Genomic DNA, 24,520 nt, shown 5'->3' on the forward strand with positions numbered 1-24,520 from the left:
TCTCTACGATTGATGCATCGGCAGCTGAAAGTTACACTACCATGAGACAGGAAATGTATAGACGGACGGGAAGTTGTAATGTGTATCTAGTTGTAATGTTTGCTGTATTATATTTTAAGTAAAAAAAATACAATGTAATTATATGTATATAATTTATGGGAAATAAATATTATTTCATTTCATTTCATTTCGAAGACATGGATATGATTACTGAGATCCGTGGAAGTATATTGATGTAGTTACACCAATCAATCCAGGACAGTTTAGAAACGTAATCTAGAGTAGAGTGCAGTGTAAGCACACTTTGTAAGCATTCTCGAATCTTGGCAAAGCTTCATCATTAGTTTTGTCGGAACCACCAATGTTTCATTTGTTGACAGATCCTGGTGTGAAGAGCCACTCGCTGGAAGGTCTGATGGTGATGGTGTTGTGTGGCAGTCTCAGCCTAGATTGGAGGCTGGCTGTGGTCAAACAAGCTCATGTTGAGATAGACAAGGTGTGTGCAATGCTGACGACATTACCAGTCAACGAACAAAGCTTATGTGTTACCAGCCTCGTGGACCCCTTCTTCTATCAAGATGACAACTATAGCACCCCAGACTTTGCCAGCAAATTCCCAACAATCGTCTGCTGTTTGGCTGGCACTGCTGAGTTAATCAGGTAATAAATTGATTTTTTGGAGTTTGTGAGTCATTTATGACACATAATTTCTAACCAGATAAACACAATTTTTAATAAACCTATCAGCAATTTGACACCTACTTCCTCCATTAATCTTTGGCAAGCAGTGGGACTAACTATGATATTTTATGAGGTAAATTGTGACGCAAAATTCTAGGGGGGAATAAACTAGTATTCACCAAGTCAGGCTAGGCCTACCCCTAGAACTGGCCACACTCAAATTTCTTCCCCGGAGTGCTCAGAAGGAGCCGAGAAAAATCCAGGGGTCGATACGAAGGTGCCACGGCTTTGACTGATCAATTTATTTAAATTTAATCGAAGGCTCAGAGCTCTAGAAGCGCTCAGGAAATCCTGCAGACGCTCAGTAGGAGCTATTTCATCCTCACCTTCGCTAACGTGTTTTGGAGAATTTTGCCTAACTTTTATACTGACTCTGTAGGACTGACGAGTATTCAATCTTAGCCAATGTGATTTAAATACTCGTAATAAACTGTGAACTATCTGGCTAAAGTCGTTGGTAAATAATATAAAATCGAATATAAGGTAAAAGTAATTCCTACAGAGTCGTCGGGCCTAATTAATATGATTGAACGGGGAATTTATCGTGGGATGATTTAAAATAGATTTAACATTAATATTCGTAGCTGTTTGATTGTTCAAATCAGCTGCTCCCAAGACTTGATTCTTTCACCCGCCAAAGACGGGGTTTAGAACTAAGACGACCAGTCTCGGGGTATTAAAACGGTGAAAACGAGATATAATTTAGACGCGATAATTCTTTGTTAAGCGAACGGAGAAATAGTAATTTCGAAACTAATTAATTAAAATAAAATAAACGATCGCCACCGCTAGTCACTGGCAGGCAGGAACTGGCGGGTCAAGACTCGAGTTGAGATATTAAATTAAGATAATTCGTAATGGACTTTTAAGAAAACGAAAAGGTATAATAAGTAAAGTATGCGTAAGATAACACAGAAATAACGTAAAACGTAAAAAGGGACCTAACTAGTATGGTAGCTAACCTTCGTAATAATATCTATCGTAGTGTCGTTGTCGTATTCGTGACTCGTGCGAGCTAGTCGGTGGTCAAACAGCGAATAAACTTGTCCGGCTCAAATCATGATTTCCTCGTTCGAGGCTTAATCGCTCTGGTGGTGAGTTTGAGAACTAGCCAACAGCTGATCGGAAATTCACCTGTTGAGCCGGTCTAGTTGTCGTCTGTCGTTGGTCAACAAACACCATTTCAAGGTTAAGTGATGTTGTCATCGGCGTTAAATATTCGTAAAATCGGTCGTTTTAACTTTATTATGTGAAACGAAGTGCTATTATGAATAAATATATCGTTGTGGGTGTGTTTGTGTACTTCACTGTTATTAAAAGTAGGCCTACGTTCTTTGGCCCATAGCCCAAGCTATGGCCAACACATAGGCCTCGGAGTAGGCTTTTGTGGTTAAAAATCGGGTAAGTTCTGATGTTCATTTATTCGTAGTACGTTTTTACCCCCCTTAAAATTTGGCACCTTACAAAATCACTAAAGCCGCAATAACTTTTGAACCGTATTTTTTGCAGCGTTGGGGATTGTACCATTATGTTTGAGTTTAAATGACAATATTATACTAATTTTTTTTTAAAAACAATACTTTCTCCATATACATACTATTGAAGCGTGTTACTACAGTTTATAGTATGGCAGATTTGGTGCTACCATAAAACCATGATTCCAAGATAATAGAGATATTTTGAAGTGTAAATTTACAATGTTTGAAAATTGAATCTTATCTCCATTCGCCGCTACTGCAAAATCTTTGGTTCGTTCTATGGATTTTACAACTGATTTGAAATCTTTAATTTTCTGAAAAAAATCCTGAGAAACTATTGTGAAGGAACTGCCTGTGTCTACCAACGCTTTGATTGTGTACTTACTAAACTTAATTGGAATTGAACATAAATGAATTTTTGGAATTCTTGGAGCATGTTTTGATTTATGATCTGTACTACTACTCTTTATTTCGGCGTTTGATTCGGCGCCTTGGCACTTGTGAGGTTGGGTCGCGCCTATCACTGCCCTAGGTTGGAGTTTTGATGGTTTTGATTGCTGAAAAACACCTGGTTGTGTTTGTCGATACGCCTGGCGTTGATCGTTAAGTCTACCTTGCGCCCAGAATTGGTTTTGAGGTTGAGTTGGTCGTCGCCACCATGGAAATTGTTGTTGGTACGTTTGACGTGGCCTAAACATACGATTGTCGTTTGGTCGATTTGTGCCATATCGCACTGTGTTGGGTCTATAAGGAAATCGCGGTTGCCCTAATTGCATTTGGCTTGCGCCGCTATTTCGGTTTTCATGCCCTCTCCACGCGTGATTTGAATTTCCAATTCGTCCTTGGCGATGCAGCCTGTCTGGGAAAATTTGATCTGTTGGTTGATTTTCGACGCGCGGCCTATCCGTATTACGCTCCGAGTCTCTGATTACCTCAATTCGTGGTATTAAATGCAACAACTCTTCTACTGTCCTAGGAGCCGGAAATCCTGCCAAGTTGGCCTGGCTTGCTGGGTTCATCCCTGTGAGAATTATATCTAACAGGTTGACGTTGGATTTAATCAAAATTTCGGCTGAATTCTGCACATTGGTAATGAAGTCACTAAGGGGCTCGTTGCGTCCTTGGGTGCAGTAAATCGAATTGGAAATCAATTGCTGCCTAGCTCTGTCTGGTAAAAACCTTTCGATGATCTGGTCGCGCAATGTGGCTATTGACACCTTATTAGCAATGGCTGATATCCATATTGATCTTAGCTGACCGTCGGTTTTCGGCAAAATAGCCACTAGGGCTGTTTTTTCGTCGGTTAACCCTAAGTCGAATATTTTTTTTTTTTTTTTTTTAAAAAAGAGGTTGGCGGCCTCTTTTAACCTTGCATTTGCCCGTCCACATAGACTAAGCGCCCGTGCGTGGATCGTTTACAGCAAAGCAAGGAGTGAGCCGGTACAGTACAAAGGTGAACTGTACTGATAAAATGTTATCGGCAGTGACCAGGATCCGAACCCACGACATCGCTGCCTTGGGCCCGAAGTCCGCGACGCTACCGACTGAGCCACCGACTCACTAAAAAACAACGCTAAACAACGTAAAAGGAGTATTAGCATTGTTTAAATGGAGAAAAGTGGTCATACATTTAGAAAACAACACGTTTCTCTGTTATTATTTATCCAATCTTAACAAATCAGGTATCATTGAAAACTACATCAAATTTACAAACTTTTTTGTCTCTTGCAATTTTTTTGTAAAGTTAACGGTTTTCGTGAAATTTGGCATCAAATATTTTAAATGGCCGCCATTTTGAAACGGTTAATGATTTTTTAGTATAATTTCTAACGATAATAGTTCTTAATAAGATTAACATTTTTGCAAAATATCAAAGCTGTATCTCAAACCGTTTAGGAGTTATTAGTTTTTTTGTAAAAAACACATAAATACCGACAGTCGGTAAACTAGACACCACAGACCCATGTTCCTATGGTGAAATGTGTTTGTCTTGACCTAAGGAATAACGCTATATACAAGTGTCCAGAGAGTTACGGGACACCCTGTAGATGCGGTTTTATGTTGCTCTGCTACCATTATTGAAGCGTGTTACTACAGTTTATAGTAACGATACTGGACTCATAAGGATCGTTAAGGCTCAATATAATCAATCTGGTGTTGCTAACGACATTCTGAGTTGAATAATAAAGATCTAAAATTAATTACTGAGCCAAACCACATCCATATCACAGCCATTTTGATGATCTAATAATTTCAAATGCATCCAATCAAATATAATAAGGAAATGAACACCTAAAACCTCCACTCGTACCTTAAGGGTACGAGAATATAATTAATAAATAAAAAATAGAAATAATTAAAAAATAGAAAAATAGAAAATAGAAATAATTGAAATAATTAATAGTTCCCTAACCCCTTAATCCCCCCTTCCTGAAAAAAATTATAACATATTTTAATATTACTTATACTAAGGAAAACTTATCAATCGGCGGTGGAGTCCACCCTTGACCATGGCGCCTACACCCTCTTGACTATGGAACACGACTGACCTCTGTCTCTGCGCTTCCTACCCCCTCCCCCGTTCTCCAGCAATCAGCTGATCCTTACCGTGTGATGCGTCGCCGCTGTGACGCAAGTGTCACACTATTTGTAGGAGGAGAAAGTAAACACGATACTGAATGTTATGAATGTTTTATAGAGGGGGGAATTTCACAGGGTTGGTACGGTCAAGGAAAACCTGGAAAAGTCAGAGAATTATGGAAAAGTTCTGGAATTTGTCCTACAGATATCAATGAAAATATAAATGAAGATACCTGGGCCCTATATACCTTCCTCTCACCACTACCCAATCACGCACATTTCTTGTCGTCGTTCAACTCTACTACAGTGTTAGCAAAACGGGAGTGCCGATGGAGACCTGTGGAGGTGCGTGCGTTTAAAGGGACTTGACCTGGTCTCCATCGGCACTCCTGTTTTGCTACCACTGTACAAGGAAGCTAACTACCTCGTCAAAGTGCACAATATTACCTTAGCTGCATATCACAGCCAGCTTTTATGTTATTTAATATATCTAATTATAATATATTGAACAGAGAAATAAATATATATCTGGACTTATTCTGATTTGTGAAAGGTAACTAGATTTAGCAAATGTGAATTCTAAATTTGGGATATTGATTTCCAGACCACGACCATTTGTGAACCTAATAAATTACATAATTAAAAAATAAGTTTGCCCTTGCCTACGCCCTTCCCCAACCCCTTCGAACTTATCTAGACATAGTCTTAATGCTAGTACCCATCCGGGCTAATCGAACTGCTGCTGGCACCACGCGCGTCACTACTGTACTCTCCTCTCATCGCGCGTGCTTGTTGCGGGGAGACTGCGCGCACACCTAAGTCACGTGACTTGCGCTATTGTCTTGTAGCGAGTTGCTACAGAGGGATTTTGCTTTGCCTGGGGCCTGGGGTTATAGAAGATAAACACAATGTTGTGGAAGAGAATTTAGATGTTGCCCCTGTTGTGGATTTTGCTGGTGCCGTGGGATATGATTTAAATATTGCTACTGCTGGGGGAAAGGATTAAGATGTTGCCGCTGTTGTGGGAAAGGATTAAGATGTTGCTGCTGTTGTGGGAAAGGATTAAGATGTTGCCCCTATTGTGGATTTTGCTGGTGCCGTGGGATATGATTTAAATATTGCTACTGCTGGGGGAAAGGATTAAGATGTTGCCGCTGTTGTGGGAAAGGATCAAGATGCTGCCACCGTTGTGGGAAAGAATTAAGATGTTGCTGCTGTTGTGGGAAAGGATTAAGATGTTGCCACCGGTTAAGATGTTCCTGCTGTTGTGGGAAAGGATTAAGATGTTGCTGCTGCTATGTGAAAGAGTTAAGATGTTGCCACCGGTTAAGATGTTCCTGCTGTTGTGGGAAAGGATTAAGATGTTGCTGCTGCTATGTGAAAGAGTTAAGATGTTGCCACCGGTTAAGATGTTCCTGCTGTTGTGGGAAAGGATTAAGATCTTGCTGCTGCTATGTGAAAGGGTTAAGATGTTGCCACCGGTTAAGATGTTCCTGCTGTTGTGGGAAAGGATTAAGATCTTGCTGCTGCTATGTGAAAGAGTTAAGATGTTGCCACCGGTTAAGATGTTCCTGCTGTTGTGGGAAAGGATTAAGATCTTGCTGCTGCTATGTGAAAGGGTTAAGATGTTGCCACCGGTTAAGATGTTCCTGCTGTTGTGGGAAAGGATTAAGATCTTGCTGCTGCTATGTGAAAGGGTTAAGATGTTGCCACCGGTTAAGATGTTCCTGCTGTTGTGGGAAAGGATTAAGATCTTGCTGCTGCTATGTGAAAGGGTTAAGATGTTGCCACCGGTTAAGATGTTCCTGCTGTTGTGGGAAAGGATTAAGATCTTGCTGCTGCTATGTGAAAGGGTTAAGATGTTTCTGCTGTTGTGGTATACACGTAAGTTGTTGCTGCCGTTGTGGGAAAGGGTTAAGATGTTGCTGATATTGCGGGAGAGCATTAAGATGTGACTGTCGTTGGAGGAGATAATTTTTATGTCAAAGCAGGTCGCAAAATAGTCTTCATGTCACCATGATAAATATACATTGTATTTCTGTGTTATGATTTCCGGAAAATGATGCTAAGTTCCAATTGACTTTACTTCATACCCTTCATAAATCTATTACAGCATATAAAGAGGACTAGAGAAGGACATAGCAGTTCTGTAAAAATCCTGTCTTAAGCTTAAAATCCAGTCTCACCTATTCTTATTCTTATTAAAACCAATCAACCACCGTAGCATATTGCTTAAAAGTGTTAGAATAAAAATGTAGTCATAACTTTGAAAATGTTTCAGACATGACACAACAGATGAGGAACTAACAGTTCACTGCAGGGTTTGTGATGGTAACACTAAAGATACCAAATTTATTGAAGATTCCTTTGCCACAGCTATGCTTGAAAGTTATTTGAAGCTTCGTTATGTCAAGTGCCACTCGGTGAGAAAACATGTGGCGTCTTCTCTGAAGAGGTGGAGCAAACATATACCTGTAAGTAACAAAAGGAGTATAAAACTCTGCATTTAGCCCCTAAGCTGTAACTAAATGGAAGGCATTACCTTTGTCAATCAGCTCAAAAGTTGTAACTGTTGTTACGGCCATTTCGGTACCACGAGGCCATCATCAGACATGTAATCTTGGCTGAAGCTGTATTAATCGCTGAAGTTTATACACAAAACACGCATATTGACATTAAAAGTAAAAATTACAAAATTTGAACAACGTGTCACACTACTGTTTGACATTGACACAATCTGAGCAAGACGCCGACTCAAAGTTGACTGATGTTTTTTTTTTAAATTTGCTTTTCAATACATATTATATGTAAATACAATATTGCAATGTGCCTGTATTTAGTGCTTTGTGTAGGGGTCAATTGGACAACCTCTCAGATATTTTGAATTCAAACTGTGTCATCCTATTTAAACTGTTCTTCTTGTAACTACCATCTAGGCCTACTTCTGAAGAAGCCTCTGAAAGAGGCGAAATATTAAGTATTGTGTGTTCTTTGACTCGTCTGCAACCTTTCATCAGGTGAGTTAGCTGTGTCCTCTCCATCCTATATATTTATTTGATGTTTTTTTCGTAATGTAAATATTCCTGTTTGTATTCCTGTTTGTTATGTGTTTTTAAATTGACAATGCTGCTTAACCCATTTGCATCGGATGACGTACCAGTACGTCAAGTCAGTGATGTACAGTTTCACGGCTGATGTACTGGTACGTCCGCCATTAAATTTGAAAATTTGATATTTTGTAAAATGAACCAATTACACTTACAATACCAATTACACAATACTTACATACATATAATTTTTTTAAATTGTTCATCAAAATATTATGTTTCTTGAATGATTTCATATTTACGTAATACAGGCAGCTATTTAAAAATGTTTATGAAAGTATGAAAAATAGTGTAAATAGTGTCCTAAATTCATATACATATACTTATAAAATACATAATTTTATACACATAATATGTTTTATATTATTTTCATCTTTAAAATACTACGAACAATATAAAATAGTCTAATATTTTTTCAGGCAGGTATAAGCACCTATTTTTTTAGAAATATATGAAATAGTGTTAACATATCCTAATCCTATATACATATATAGTATATACATACAAAATTCAAAATAATATAAAAATATAAATTGTATTATTATTTTCAGCTATAAAATACTATAAATCATAAAAAATTTTCAAATATATATTTTTTATTTTTATTGTTTCAGTGATACTGGAATTTTTGGTAAATAAATAAGACGGTGGAAATGGGTTAAGCTGAGATCTAATTGTCTGATGATAACATTGTGAGGATACTGTAACGAAGATAATAAAATTATATGCGTACTTACCGTTGAACCCTCTACACATTTTAACTGCTTTGCAGTGAATGCCTCTGAGTGACAAATAATTTGCAGCTATCTTTTTTTCTATCAGTGACTCCCAATCATTTAGTAAAGCAAGCCTAGTAGACAACTTTGAAACATTCTCCTTCCATCTGTCTGTGTTGCAGGAGCCGATATTGAGGCAGGCCGTAGACAAGTGGTTGAGATACATTAAAGACGACAACCATGATGTCAGAATGGCAATGGCTGAAAATGCAGCACATCTTGTGTCTGCAGACTCAAATGCGAGTTTCATTGCACGTTACAGACAGGTAACACGGCTTGTGGATTCTTAGGGTTATTTGTATTTTGGAAGTTTGGAGGATTTATTTTTCTGTCAATTTATTGTATGAAATTTAGGGAATTGAGGCATAACGATTTTATATCCTGCAAAGGACGATATTTAAATGATAGTAAAATTGTAATTAACACGGTCGACTGTGATTGCAAAGGATAACCAGAAACAATCAACTGCTTTGATAACAGAAACAATCAAAGCAATTAATTTTTATTTTTAAATAGGATAAAACTCACTGTTTCCGTACACTTCACACCCTTGATGATAAATTTATATAGGTTTTGAGTCTGGCCAACAAAAACCATATTGCAACTGGCTGGATTTTCAATTGCAGCAAACTTTTTAAACATTAATATTGCTACTAGCACAATGACACTTCAGCTGCGATAGCTAGACAGTCGTTGAGGAGGCGAACACGTCTGTGCCACAAAGTGTGCTATCAGTGCTCTTCATGGGCGTCAAACGGGAACATTCCTTACTTTCTGAACAATCATGATATCTTGAATACAGATAGATATGTCAGGCAACTAGAACTATTCTTTATTTAAGAACTCATAAGGTCTATTAAACTGTGTTTGTAGAGTGGTGACTGTATGTGTTGTTGATGTACAGGTGTTGCTGGTACTGATTGTAGAGTGGTGACCGTATGTGTTGTTGATGTACAGGTGATGCTGGTACTGATTGTAGAGTGGTGACTGTATGTGTTGTTGATGTACAGGTGTTGCTGGTACTGATTGTAGAGTGGCGACTGTATGTGTTGTTGATGTTCAGGTGTTGCTGGTACTGATTGTAGAGTGGCGACTGTATGTGTTGTTGATGTACAGGTGTTGCTGGTACGGATTGTAGAGTGGTGACCGTATGTGTTGTTGATGTACAGGTGTTGCTGGTACTGATTGTAGAGTGGTGACCGTATGTGTTGTTGATGTGCAGGTGATGCTGGTACTGATTGTAGAGTGGTGATTGAATGTGTTGTTGATGTACAGGTGTTGCTGGTACTGATTGTAGAGTGGCGACTGTATGTGTTGTTGATGTACAGGTGTTGCTGGTACTGATTGTAGAGTGGTGACTGTATGTGTTGTTGATGTACAGGTGTTGCTGGTACTGATTGTAGAGTGGTGACTGTATGTGTTGTTGATGTACAGGTGATGCTGGTACTGATTGTAGAGTGGCGACTGTATGTGTTGTTGATGTACAGGTGATGCTGGTACTGATTGTAGAGTGGCGACTGTATGTGTTGTTGATGTACAGGTGTTGCTGGTACTGATTTTAGAGTGGTGACTGTATGTGTTGTTGATGTACAGGTGATGCTGGTACTGATTGTAGAATGGTGACCGTATCTGTTGTTGATGTACAGGTGTTGCTGGTACTGGTTGTAGAGTGGTGACTGTATGTGTTGTTGATGTACAGGTGTTGCTGGTACTGATTGTAGAGTGGTGACTGTATGTGTTGTTGATGTACAGGTGATGCTGGTACTGATTGTAGAGTGGTGACCGTATGTGTTGTTGAAGTACAGGTGTTGCTGGTAGTGATTGTAGAGTGGCGACTGTATGTGTTGTTGATGTGCAGGTGATGCTGGTACTGATTGTAGAGTGGTGACTGTATGTGTTGTTGATGTAAAGGTGTTGCTGGTACTGATTGTAGAGTGGTGACTGTATGTGTTGTTGATGTACAGGTGTTGCTGGTACTGATTGTAGAGTGGTGACTGTATGTGTTGTTGATGTACAGGTGTTGCTGGTACTGATTGTAGAGTGGTGACTGTATGTGTTGTTGATGTACAGGTGTTGCTGGTACTGGTTGTAGAGTGGTGACTGTATGTGTTGTTGATGTGCAGGTGATGCTGGTACCTACTGATTGTAGAGTGGTGACTGTATGTGTTGTTGATGTACAGGTGTTGCTGGTTGTGATTGTAGAGTGGCGACTGTATGTGTTGTTGATGTGCAGGTGATGCTGGTACTGATTGTAGAGTGGTGACTGTATGTGTTGTTGATGTAAAGGTGTTGCTGGTACTGATTGTAGAGTGGTGACTGTATGTATTGTTGATGTACAGGTGTTGCTGGTACTGATTGTAGAGTGGTGACTGTATGTGTTGTTGATGTACAGGTGTTGCTGGTACTGATTGTAGAGTGGTGACCGTATGTGTTGTTGATGTACAGGTGTTGCTGGTACTGATTGTAGAGTGGTGACCGTATGTGTTGTTGATGTACAGGTGTTGCTGGTACTGATTGTAGAGTGGTGACCGTATGTGTTGTTGATGTACAGGTGTTGCTGGTACTGATTGTAGAGTGGTGACCGTATGTGTTGTTGATGTACAGGTGTTGCTGGTACTGATTGTAGAGTGGTGACCGTATGTGTTGTTGATGTACAGGTGTTGCTGGTACTGATTGTAGAGTGGTGACCGTATGTGTTGTTGATGTACAGGTGTTGCTGTTACTGATTGTAGAGTGGTGACTGTATGTGTTGTTGATGTACAGGTGATGCTGGTACTGATTGTAGAGTGGCGACTGTATGTGTTGTTGATGTACAGGTGATGCTGGTACTGATTGTAGAGTGGGGACTGTATGTGTTGTTGATGTACAGGTGATGCTGGTACTGATTGTAGAGTGGCGACTGTATGTGTTGTTGATGTACAGGTGTTGCTGTTACTGATTGTAGAGTGGTGACTGTATGTGTTGTTGATGTACAGGTGTTGCTGGTACTGATTGTAGAGTGGTGACCGTATGTGTTGTTGATGTACAGGTGTTGCTGGTACTGATTGTAGAGTGGTGACCGTATGTGTTGTTGATGTAAAGGTGTTGCTGGTACTGATTGTAGAGTGGCGACTGTATGTGTTGTTGATGTACAGGTGATGCTGGTACTGATTGTAGAGTGGTGACTGTATGTGTTGTTGATGTACAGGTGATGCTGGTACTGATTGTAGAGTGGTGACTGTATGTGTTGTTGATGTACAGGTGATGCTGGTACTGATTGTAGAGTGGTGACTGTATGTGTTGTTGATGTACAGGTGATGCTGGCACTGATCCATAAGAGTTTCTCTTCAGCGGATTGCCATCTGCAGCTATCCTTGATGACTACAGCGTCCAATGTTGGATGGTAAACATAGACATTTATTTGTAGGCAAACATTACTATTATTAGTATCAAAATGTTGTAGTTTTTAATTAATATCAAATCTTAGCTATAGCGCAGATAATGATAATGATCCTTGAAGATTCATTTCCAGTTGTCATTAGGTCGACCAAACGCAATTTAAACAACCAAAAACCCTTCAAGTAGCAATAAAGAAGATTTTCATTTTTGTTATAGGTCTAAAAGTCGTTTTAACATATCAAAAGCTTTTTTATTATTTTTGTATCCTCTCATGAGGCTGACGGTTATTTGTTTCCAACCTTAGATCTTTTTCAATAGTTAAAAAAATCTGCAAGTATTGCAATACTACTGCGATTTATAAAGTACTTGTGAGATAATCAGTGTTTCATTTGTTTGCAATTGGTTTTAATCCTCTGCCTATTTCTTTTCAGTACCCCGTTTGAAAATGTTTTACTGCCGACTTTAGAGATGTTCGTGGCCTTTGTCAGTCATCCACAGTCAAAACACGAACTGCCCGGTCTTGAACACTTGAGTAAAATTGCAGCTGCGAGGGATACAAGTGTCCAAGATCTGTTCTTTAGGTTCCAAGATGAAATTTTTAAGGTATGTCAATAAAACAGCCAATAATTATTGGATAGAGGCTTTCTTTTTACTATACCAACACAATATAGGCTTTTGATTTGCACTTGTTGATTAAAGTATTATTGTCTCACATAAAAAAATATATAGTTGTGAATAGCTGTTGTGGTTGAAATGTGACCTCACAATCAAACTTCCCAATTATTTTTAACTCACCCCCCTTCCACAACACCCTTTTAATCACTATGCAACATTTAGGGGATTGTACCACGATTAATGTTTTGTGTTTGTGTTTTTACAGTATTTCACAATTATGTTAATCATAAACTCTCTGGAAAACAATGATCATTGCACTTCAATGTTGGTTAAACTGGCCAGGGGGTTTAGCTTCACCAACTCAAAGCAGCTGTGGGACCTATCAGGTAAAAGAATTTGTACTTTGGTATTAACAAAATTGGTAGAAAAAAACAATTCAATAACAATTTTATGATTAGTATTTTAGCTATTAACTAGAGCTCGCCCCGTGGTTGAAAACTCGACCAAAAGTATGTAACGTGCAAAATTCATTTTCACTCCACGCTGTAAATAAAACAAGTAGGTTTATAGCGAAAATGCAAAGGGTAAAAAAGTCTTAAAATTGCATCCACATTCCAAAAAGACCTTAAAATTAGTTAAAAATATAAATTATATTATTTCAAAAATGGCGGCAAAACTTGAAAAGTGGAAAACTTTTTATTTTATAGTCTTTAAGGAATGTAGATGCAATTCTAAGACTAATTTACTTCTTGCAATTATGCTCTAAACTTACTCGTTTAGGAGCTACATGATGTAAAATGTACACCGGAAGTCATTTTTCCATAGGCTGTAACTCCTAAACGAGTGGGTTTATCGAAAAAATGTCAAGGATAAAAAAGTTTTTAAATCGTATATTCTATCCGAAAACATGATAAAATATAGGGTGTTCCACAAGAAATTTCAAAGTTGGCCGCCATATTGGAAAGTGGAGGCTGAATTTCAAAAAACTAAAATCATATTTTTAACTGCCACAAAAAATAAAGGAATGTCCCCCATTTAAAGTTTTCTCTAATTCTTACCGTTTCCGATATCCCAATGGTGGCCTCCTTGAGTTGATCACCCTGTATATATGAATTTGAAGGGATGGTGTTTTTGGCCCCTAGGGACCTCAAAACGAAAAATAAATCGGCCCCGGGTCCAGGGGTTAATTCAATTCAATTCAAAACATCTTTATTCATTAGTATATAAAATTGTATATACAAGAATGAATGGTGTCAAATTCATCATTACATAAAATATTACCATAAGTACTACGGTAATAGCTTATTCCCTATATGGGAAATTCCCTAAAAACCTTATCTAATCTAATATATAAAATTCTCGTGTCACAGTGTTTGTCTGCAAACTCCTCCGGAACGACTTCACCGATCGTTATGAAATTTGGTGTGTAAATTCTGTAGGTATGCGAATCGGACGTAAACTATTTCCCGTTTCGAAATTCTTAAAAGGGCTCCGCCCCAGTGGCTCTGGAGTTTCCCATGTTAACTTTATGAGAAATGGAATTAATGAATCTTAACAGCTGTTTCAATTAAACAAGTTGGTTCTGTTCTATGATGCTCAATAGCATTAAAGTTACAAGGATTACCAACAGGGTGCAGCACTATTATTTCTTTTACATTTATGACAACAGCTAATTTGCAACCAAACGGTGAGTGAGCGTAGCGAACGAACTTCAACCTGGAGGCGAGTTAGCGTAGCGAACGAGCTAACCTGAAGGCAAGTGAGCGCAGCGAACGAGCTCCAACCTAAAGGTGAGTGAGCGTAGCGAACGAGCTCCAACCCAAAGGTGAGTGAGCGTAGCGAACGAACTTCAACCTGGAGGCGAGTTAGCGTAGCGAACGAGCTAACCTGAAGGCAAGTGAGCGCAGCGAACGAGCTCCAACCTAAAGGTGAGTGAGCGTAGCGAACGAGCTCCAACCCAAAGGTGAGTGAGCGTAGCGAACGAACTTCAACCAGGACGTGATTGAGCGATGCGAACGAGATCATCTTGAAAATTAAACGTAACGGTATTTCTTTCCATCGGTCTGTCTTAGGGGAAACCTATAACTTAGGCGATACGAAGTTCGCCGGGTCAGCTAGTAGTTCTATAGAATAATATTACATTCAACCAGCTGTTAGTAAAAAAAAAAAATAATATTTGACTAAAACAAATCGATGATTACAAAGATTGCTTTAAAAAATAATCTTTTTTAAACGTAAAATAAGACATTAAATGTGGTTTTACATTTAAATTTTAATCTGTCTCCAAAACATCCCATTTTTGAACAACTGTCAAAGCTGCTGTAACACCCAAGAGTTCATTTTCTTTAGTCAGAAAGGTTTGCACTCCTCATAATCAATCAAACAGTAATTTGTTGTGTCGATAAATTGCTTGATAGATTGAGGTGGGCCAAGTCTGATTCAACCTGATTTTGTCTGTTACGTTTTTTTTGTGGTTTCCACTTTCCAGTCATACTATTACTACTAACTAACCCTATATAATATTTACAAAAGTTTGAACAAATGGAACAGTTGAGTCCTGAATAGGAAAAAATATGTCAGACAGCTTGTACTATGAAGAGTATGATGAACTATAGATCTTGCCACAAAGACTACAGCAAACTACTTTTCTGTTACAAAATCAACTTCAATGGTAAATACTTTTATAAATAATAGTCTTATGCTTGTTTGAAATGGTTAGATATGTCTGACAATCGATGTTATTTCATTGTCAGGTGTGAAGTACTTACTCAAGTACTTGCTGCCTCTTATATCTCAGGACCCCCGAGCCAAGAACATGTTGACACCCATCACTGCCACCACTGGAACTGATGTCACCAGTGTACTGAAGGACTCATTTGCGGTAAGACAGATTTTGCGGTCAACCCTAGATGATTTGCCTTGCTATTTCTCCACAATCTGTTTCAATCTCGGGTCATTACATTAGTTACATTTGTAGGTTACTTATATGCGTACATGGGACTTTATCATGATTGGACAATCAAGTATTTTGATTAAAGACAAGGAAATTATTGTAGACTAACATTTTTTGTAGGCTCAAATTATTTTTGGTTATAGATTTTCTCAAAGTTTATTGTTGGTGGGGCAGATTAATGTTGTTTAAAAGGGTAGTGAGATCCATACTCTTCTTCATTCATTGAATAGTGAAAATATGAGCTGTTCAATATTTCAGAGTTTGGAATCTGACCTGTCTCCGCCTAAAAAGGAACCTAGATCAGACAAGATGGGTCCACAAACGAGGTTAACAAGCACAATAGGTGAAAACAAATTCGTAGGGTAACCAATTGGAAAAGAGAAATAGCAAGAAAAGAAGAAAAAACTAAACCAGAACAAAACATTGTCGTCCTAATGCTCTAAAAGCTGTTTTCAGCTTGAACATCTACTGTATTTGAAAGTATTATCATGATTCCTAATGATTGTATCCTAATCTTGTCATTTCCCACTGAAGGTAGAACAGCTCATACAACGGTAGTGTGCCAGATTTTTATTTTTGACATATCAAGCTCTCTGTGCTGTAGACTTTTATTTTGAGTTATGAAAATGTCTTTTGTGAACAGTTTTTTTTTTGTGTTTCAGTATGTTTACTCACACGTTTTACTTTTCGAGGACAATAAAACCCAGAATTTTGTTCATCAGCTGATAGAGGGATTCGCCGGAGTGTCAATTCAGTCTTTGATTTGTTATTCTTACAAGGTAAGCCTACAAAAGAGGGAAAAATTACAATATTACCAGTTTATCGGAGGCACATATTTAGAATTGTATTTCTTCAACCTAAGAGAAGTTATTCTTCAACAAAATAAGGTGTAATGTGTAAACTACTATCTGTAAACTCACCTGGACCTAATTTAATGTTTCCTTCAAGGAAATGAGATAAATTACAGTGGTCCTGGACCAAGGTTCTACCTCAAAGACACAACAGCTACTTTCCTAGGAAATCTCATCATTATAGCAGTGGACATAGACCTACATCTTGCCATGAAGACTGTTAATAGCCACAGGGAAATTCACTAAAACATTTCAATCAATCAATCTCTATTTGCCATAAGGATACATTTACATATCATTGACAAAGTCTATTTGCAGTTTTCAAACCAAGTCTTAACATAAACAACAAAATACTCTTACAGGCCAAATATTACAACATTTAACTCCATTCACATTCTTAACCGAAATGAAAACCAAACTAAAGAACAATTTCTCCCATTTTAAAACAATCATCCAGACTATAAAAAGGGTTTTGAAGTAGATAATTATAAAACATAGCCTTAAATTTGTTAATTGAATGAATATTTATATTATTCTTTACTGAATTATACACTTTAATTGATAAAATTATGTGGCAATTACTAGTTTTACTAAGAAGATGGGATTCTAAAAGTGCAGTATTTTTAAAACGAGTGTTGTGACTGTGATTATTAAATTGAAGAAATTCAGGGTTTTTTAAACAATCAGATCATAAATGAACAAATTTACTGCAGTTTGAATTTGCAGATCTTATTGATCAGATTTAATTGATACAACTAGACATCCCTTGTTAATTTATTTATTTATATATTTATTTATTGTTTTTAGTTTATTTATCTTAATAACATGCTAAAATAAGTAAACTGAATATATAAATTATTTTTCAAAGATACTATTTTCAGCTATGTTTGTGCGTTAGGTTATCATATGTGAACTGTTGCTGTATTACCACATGGAGAAGACCAAAGTTACAGAGGCTTTGCGTTCCTTGAAAGATTGTGACTTTGGTGCTTCGTCTTCAGCCTCGGAAAACTTGATATTCTCTAGCAACAGCAAGAATGACTCCCCCAACACTGATATTGTAAGTTGTTTGTATTCTTTTGGTTTCTAGCGTATAACTGACTTACTGTATTGTACTCTAGTTGTAGTATTTCAATTCATCATTTGATCAAGCTTTATCCAACTGAACAAAATAAATACACAGTTTCTCTGCTCATTGCCAAAGCAAATTTTATTTATTTATTTTAATTTTTTAAAGAGGTTGGCGGCCTCTTTTAACCTTGCATTTGCCCGTCCACATAGACTAATCGCCCGTGCGTGGATCATATTCAGCAAAGTTAGGAGTGAGACTGTCCAGTACAAAGGTGATCTGTACTGATAAAATGTTTTCGGTAGTGGCCAGGATCCGAAACCACGACATTGCTGCCTTAGGTCCGAAGTCCGCAACGCTACCGACTGAGCCACCGAGTCACTACGAGCTCATCAAGCTGTATCCAACTACTAAATGTTATTGTTGTACAGACACAGTTCCTCCAGCCCAGGTTCCTGGCTGTGCTAGCCTACTTGGACAGTATCCTGGTGACTCAGTCCTGCAGTGAGCAGACCAAGCGCCATGCTCTGCTCACTCTGCCAGAGCTCATCAAGCTGTATGTAACTACTAGTGTTATTGTTGTACAGACACAGTTCCTCCAGCCCAGGTTCCTTGCAGTGCTGGCCTACTTGGACAGTATCCTAGTGACTCAGTCCTGCAGTGAGAAGACCGAGCTTCATGCTCTGCTCACTCTGCCAGAGCTCATCAAGCTGTATGTAACTACTAATGTTATTGTTGTACAGACACAGTTCCTCCAGCCCAGGTTCCTTGCAGTGTTGGCCTACTTGGACAGTATCCTGGTGACTCAGTCCTGCAGTGAGCAGACCAAGCGTCATGCTCTGCTCACTCTGCCAGAGCTCATCAAGCTGTATGTAACTACTAATGTTATTGTTGTACAGACACAGTTCCTCCAGCCCAGGTTCCTTGCAGTGCTGGCCTACTTGGACAGTATCCTAGTGACTCAGTCCTGCAGTGAGAAGACCGAGCTTCATGCTCTGCTCACTCTGCCAGAGCTCATCAAGCTGTATGTAACTACTAATGTTATTGTTGTACAGACACAGTTCCTCCAGCCCAGGTTCCTTGCAGTGCTGGCCTACTTGGACAGTATCCTAGTGACTCAGTCCTGCAGTGAGAAGACCGAGCTTCATGCTCTGCTCACTCTGCCAGAGCTCATCAAGCTGTATGTAACTACTAATGTTATTGTTGTACAGACACAGTTCCTCCAGCCCAGGTTCCTTGCAGTGCTGGCCTACTTGGACAGTATCCTAGTGACTCAGTCCTGCAGTGAGAAGACCGAGCTTCATGCTCTGCTCACTCTGCCAGAGCTCATCAAGCTGTATGTAACTACTAGTGTTATTGTTGTACAGACACAGTTCCTCCAGCCCAGGTTCCTTGCAGTGCTGGCCTACTTGGACAGTATCCTAGTGACTCAGTCCTGCAGTGAGAAGACCGAGCTTCATGCTCTGCTCACTCTGCCAGAGCTCATCAAGCTGTATGTAACTACTAATGTTATTGTTGTACAGACACAGTTCCTCCAGCCCAGGTTCCTTGCAGTGTTGGCCTACTTGGACAGTATCCTAGTGACTCAGTCCTGCAGTGAGCAGACCAAGCGTCATGCTCTGCTCACTCTGCCAGAGCTCATCAAGCTGTATGTAACTACTAATGTTATTGTTGTACAGACACAGTTCCTCCAGCCCAGGTTCCTGGCAGTGCTGGCCTACTTGGACAGTATCCTGGTGACTCAGTCCTGCAGTGAGTAGACCAAGCGTCATGCTCTGCTCACTCTGCCAGAGCTCATCAAGCTGTATGTAACTACTAATGTTATTGTTGTACAGACAAAGTTCCTCCAGCCCAGGTTCCTGGCAGTGCTGGCCTACTTGGACAGTATCCTGGTGACTCAGTCCTGCAGTGAGAAGACCAAGCGTCATGCTCTGCTCACTCTGCCAGAGCTCATCAAGCTGTATGTAACTACTAATGTTATTGTTGTACAGACACAGTTCCTCCAGCCCAGGTTCCTGGCAGTGTTGGCCTACTTGGACAGTATCCTGGTGACTCGGTCCTGCAGTGAGACGACCAAGCGTCATGCTCTGCTCACTCTGCCAGAGCTCATCAAGCTGTATGTAACTACTAATGTTATTGTTGTACAGACACAGTTCCTCCAGCCCAGGTTCCTGGCAGTGTTGGCCTACTTGGACAGTATCCTGGTGACTCAGTCCTGCAGTGAGAAGACCAAGCGCTATGCTCTGCTCACTCTGCCAGAGCTCATCAAGCTGTATGTAACTACTAATGTTATTGTTGTACAGACACAGTTCCTCCAGCCCAGGTTCCTTGCAGTGCTGGCCTACTTGGACAGTATCCTGGTGACTCAGTCCTGTAGTGAGAAGACCAAGCGTCATGCTCTGCTCACTCTGCCAGAGCTCATCAAGCTGTATGTAACTACTAATGTTATTGTTGTACAGACACAGTTCCTCCAGCCCAGGTTCCTGGCAGTGCTGGCCTACTTGGACAGTATCCTGGTGACTCAGTCCTGCAGTGAGCAGACCAAGCGTCATGCTCTGCTCACTCTGCCAGAGCTCATCAAGCTGATGGGTGTCCAACATATAACCCCTGTCAGGTTCAAAGTGCTTGCTACTCTGCGATATGCCCTCAACCTCTACCACAGCTACTATCCACAAACTATCTGCTTCGCCTGGCGTGCCTTTGTACAAAAGTAAGTGTTTTTGTTTTTCTTTAGTGTCCTCGCCAGTGGTTTGTTTTGAATTAAGGAATTACAATTTTGCGTGGATACTCGGGGATTGAACCTGGCCCTCTGTACCAGTCTCTTGAAACGCTAACTACTTGGCTAGCAGTACATCCAATCCTTAATTGTTTTCATTTAGCTAGAATGACTTTCCCTCGAGGAATATCCTGAATAAGTGTGATTGGTAGACATAGGCTTCCTTATGAGTCTTGGAAATAACGAAATTTATATGACATGTTCCCTCTTTAAACGCTAGTTTTGTCTTGAAATCTTAGGGTGTAACTTGTCTTGATATTTTTAATAGTTTTTAAAACTAGTTTTATTGCAAAATGCTACACTAGTCAAGTACTGGATCAAATCTATGAATGGTTAGAATCAACTAATTTGAGTATAAACAGGTAGAATATACTATTTTATATGTTTTTGCATACATCTAGACCGATCTGTTCTTAGTCAGAGTGCTAGTCTTGATCAGTTAAAAGCCATCCAGATTGTCTCACTCCATTCCACACTCACCCGAATTACATCTTCAGCTTACTGACTCAAGTGTGTTCTTCTCATTAAGAACTGATAGACAGAGTGAATTCAATATACCAATTAAGTAACTTTCCTTTAGTGTTTTCCTTACCTTGATATCAAAGTGTTTTCGGCCAAGAGAAACAAAGTACTTTTTTTATTTTGACGCTGTAAAGAAAAATATTTGCTAAATTGTACGGCTGTAAAATATTGTGTTATTCAGTGTGTCGTCGTTGGGTCCGTTGTTGAGTTCTATCTTTGTGTCGCTGTTGCCACTCCTGGACCAACACCCCGTGGAGATCTGCAGCGTATTCCGCATACTTGTGGTGGACAACCTGGAGGCAGTTAGAGACCATCTCGCCGAGCTTTACTTCCTACCAGACACCCCGGCGACTCATCAGTTTTACACTTTGGTGCAAGCGGAGCTCGAGAAGCTCAGGTAAATATTATTACAGTTTTAACCATAAAATAGGAAAACCACTTCAACTTCACTAACACGATTTGGAAAGCATAAACTCTTTAAGAGCATTTACGACAATAATCGCCAATGAAATTTGTTAGTTTTTAAAACCAATTGCACTTTTGTTGTCAAAAGTGGTTTGAAAATCAGAATTTTACGTAGGATAGCCTCCGCGGTCATATATTAATTTGGCTACTCAAAATTCAAACTTCGAATGAAGCTGCTAAAAGTTGGTATGATTCATTAAGATATTTAAATCATGGAGAATGTTGAGTTAAGATGGTAATTTCACAAAAAGTGTCTCATTAAGATTTCCTCTTCAGGAAAAGACTAAATTAATAATGAGTGGTATTGATGTTTAATTTTTTTTTATTTAGCGGCGAGTTATTATTTAGTCAATTGTTTTAGACTAACATTTTACAAGGAAGTTACTACTCATCCAGTGGCTAAGTTATTGTCTTGGTTCCACAGAAAGTTGCCAGTGAAGGACCAGTTGGCTGTAACGTTGAGACTGGCAACTCACAAGAACTCTGATGTTCAGCTCCGAGGACTTCACAAGCTGCGGGAAGACCTCGCATTTCACCGAGAGAACCTCGTACCTCTCATATCAGCTTGTGATAACATTGATCCTTTTATTCTCCAGGTCGGTAAATAACAACACATCTTCAGAATGTTTAACATGTTTTTTATTCTAATTTGTATTTTGTGAATTTTTTGTACAAAATTGAGAAGAGGATGAACAAAATAGATTGTATTATGCATTAAGCATTGGGCAACTTTAGCTGCTTTTACACTTTGTTCAAAACTGTTGAAGCTGAGATAACCTATATTGTTGCTCATGCAAAGGCAACCAAAGTTATATAACAGGTGTTGATTGTTAAGTATCTATGAGAAATTTTGACAACCAGTGGACCGTTTAAATGCGTGCACAGTTGAAACTTTGTGTCGAGGACTCTGATGAGATGAGGCGTTCTTGTAAAGTGTAGGCCCTCAGTTAGTCTCAAAGTCTTTAAGACATGTATTAGTGTTCACAGTATTAACGCTAAATATCAAGTTTAACAAATGCTACAAGGAAGTTACAGCTCTCATGTTCAAGGCATAGCTCTCTAGCTCACTCATAGTTAGTGGGCGGAGGGCTGAGTTCGGATCAAAGTTCAGATTTCATTAGTGAACTTTTGGGTTGCTTAATAAAATAAAATCTTATTACACTGTTAATCACCAAATACAACAATGAATTTGTTTGGTTAAAGTAAAAATTAAATAATACTTAGAACAAAAAAAGAACTATTTAACAAATTTTATTTACATATCCAACCGTTGGATCTCATGTTGGACTGCTGATATTGTTAAGATAAGGTTTATCGTTAAATATTGATATTTATAAAATATGGGGAAAACCTACTTAGTATGGAACATTGTCTGACATGTAATGTTGATGACAGCTACTAGAGGCGCTGTTGTCAGGATGTCAGGACACAGACCCTGATGTGAGACTTGCCAGTGCTCAATGTCTAGGAGAGTTGGGCGCACTCGACCCTGGACGTCTTCCAAACAAGTTCAAAGTTGAAGGTTTGTTAAAAAGATTCTTACTTACGCTTTAGGTTGAAGTTCAAAGATTTCACTTCAAATCTCAGATATTCCTTTTAAAATCACCTATTACGAATATAGGTAAAGTTAATTTTATTTCAAGATTAAGGTGCTCCCTAAGCTTACCTGATCCACTGAACCTTTTTAAGAACTACTAGATGAATTTTCGCCTCCATTTTTGAACATTTTGATTTTTACTCGTGTCATTTTGTTACCTCCTACTTTCAAAATATAAAACTACACTCACTATAATATAATTTAAAATCCAACAAAACTTTTTTAAGTAGCAAGCTTACCTTAGACAGTTTTGCGTACAATGACTAATGTAATTACACAATCAAATGTCTAATAGTTATAAAATTGATATTTCGTCCTTGTGTAGACCTTTGGAGACTGTTACACAAAAATTAGTGAAATACTGTATGATGGATCAGTCTACGTCTACATATTAATTTGGACCAATCCACATTTCAGCCGAGGAGAAAGAAATGTTCGTAATCAGCAGTGAGGCGTTTGTTTTACGAGCACTCAACGAATTCGTCCGAGCTTTCCAAGCTGCCAGTCATACCACCACGGTGGATGTTTTTGCATTTGGAATTCAGGTTAGTTTACATGCACAATATGCTTTCTAACGTTTCATAAGTTTTTTTTACACTTTCATAATCTCACCATCAATACAACATTCATCCTTTACTCATATCTGCCTCAAGGTACTCGCAGTGGTGTGTTGGTGTTGTATGCATCTAATCTATTACCAACTGTTGTAGGAGCTGCTGAAGATGTACAAAGTGCCGGAGAGTCAAGTGTGGGAAAAGTTGTCGGACGCCACTAAGGAGATCATCTCTCCGTTCAGGGAGTCTCGCTACAAGCCCTCAGACCATACAGACCAAAAGACTCACATTCCCCACCCTATATATGGGTAAGAGTTCCAAGTCTATCCTCCCTTAAGTCAATGACAAAGCTATTGCCAGCTTTCTTGGAGGTAATCTGTAAATTGCACTCTGCAAGTAATTTTTGGTTCCATCCTCTATTTCTACACACTAAACCTTTTCCGTTATATGACTAGCGGGATGTTTTTGCAGGTTGGAATGTTATAATCATCATGTTTAGGATTAGGTTAGGTAGGTTAGAACTGAGATGTTAAAACTTAAATTTTGTATGCTATAAACATATAGTGTTAGTCGTGTAACGTAAATGTCTGTCATCTCTAAAAGATTTTTTGTGTGTTCTAGCTTAGTTAGCTTTTGGTTAGCTTTGAGGTTTTTGGTCCGAAAGGAACCGATTTCATCCTTGACCTTGACCATAGGCTTGGACAGCTTTTCCTTAAAAGTTTTTGTTATTTTTTAATACAATAACAGTGGAACATAAATATACAGTACTAACAAGAACAAAAGTTTGACTTTTAAATACTTTTACAAGAAATTTTTATGCACAGACACAAAGATTTTTGGCCAAGAACACAAGATATAGGTTTAACATAAACAATAAGCTGTTTATATTATATATGACAGTAGTATAGGGAGGGTGCATTTGGGGCAACAGGTGTTGCCCCCCGCAAAGCAATACCTTGTTTATTGTTTACAATCCTTGACCCCTGACCTCCAGTAATCAGCCGATAGCGCCAATCAAACGTTTAACCCCAATTGACCCCAATTAAAAAACAATTAGA

The 24,520-nt window shown here is 38.8% G+C and overlaps 1 protein-coding gene across 1 annotated transcript in view; it reads left to right on the top strand.

Annotated features, from left to right (window-relative positions):
- Positions 1-24,520, top strand: part of LOC128993145 (uncharacterized) — an 83,564-nt gene that overhangs the window by 11,943 nt on the left and 47,101 nt on the right. The window contains exons 10-25 of the mRNA XM_054416903.1: positions 381-660; positions 7,081-7,273; positions 8,805-8,948; positions 11,976-12,064; positions 12,492-12,663; positions 12,941-13,061; positions 15,429-15,556; positions 16,291-16,407; positions 17,378-17,539; positions 17,980-19,284; positions 19,384-20,258; positions 21,028-21,243; positions 21,736-21,907; positions 22,707-22,833; positions 23,326-23,453; positions 23,619-23,770. Of these exons, the coding sequence (XP_054272878.1) occupies positions 381-660; positions 7,081-7,273; positions 8,805-8,948; positions 11,976-12,064; positions 12,492-12,663; positions 12,941-13,061; positions 15,429-15,556; positions 16,291-16,407; positions 17,378-17,539; positions 17,980-19,284; positions 19,384-20,258; positions 21,028-21,243; positions 21,736-21,907; positions 22,707-22,833; positions 23,326-23,453; positions 23,619-23,770 (4,381 nt within the window). The remainder of the gene's footprint in view (positions 1-380; positions 661-7,080; positions 7,274-8,804; positions 8,949-11,975; positions 12,065-12,491; positions 12,664-12,940; positions 13,062-15,428; positions 15,557-16,290; positions 16,408-17,377; positions 17,540-17,979; positions 19,285-19,383; positions 20,259-21,027; positions 21,244-21,735; positions 21,908-22,706; positions 22,834-23,325; positions 23,454-23,618; positions 23,771-24,520) is intronic.

This window comes from Macrosteles quadrilineatus, unplaced genomic scaffold, assembly GCF_028750875.1.
Source record: "Macrosteles quadrilineatus isolate MER2022 unplaced genomic scaffold, UCM_ALF_1.0 Scaffold_4__1_contigs__length_99947679, whole genome shotgun sequence".
Classification (NCBI taxonomy): Eukaryota; Metazoa; Arthropoda; class Insecta; order Hemiptera; family Cicadellidae; genus Macrosteles; species Macrosteles quadrilineatus.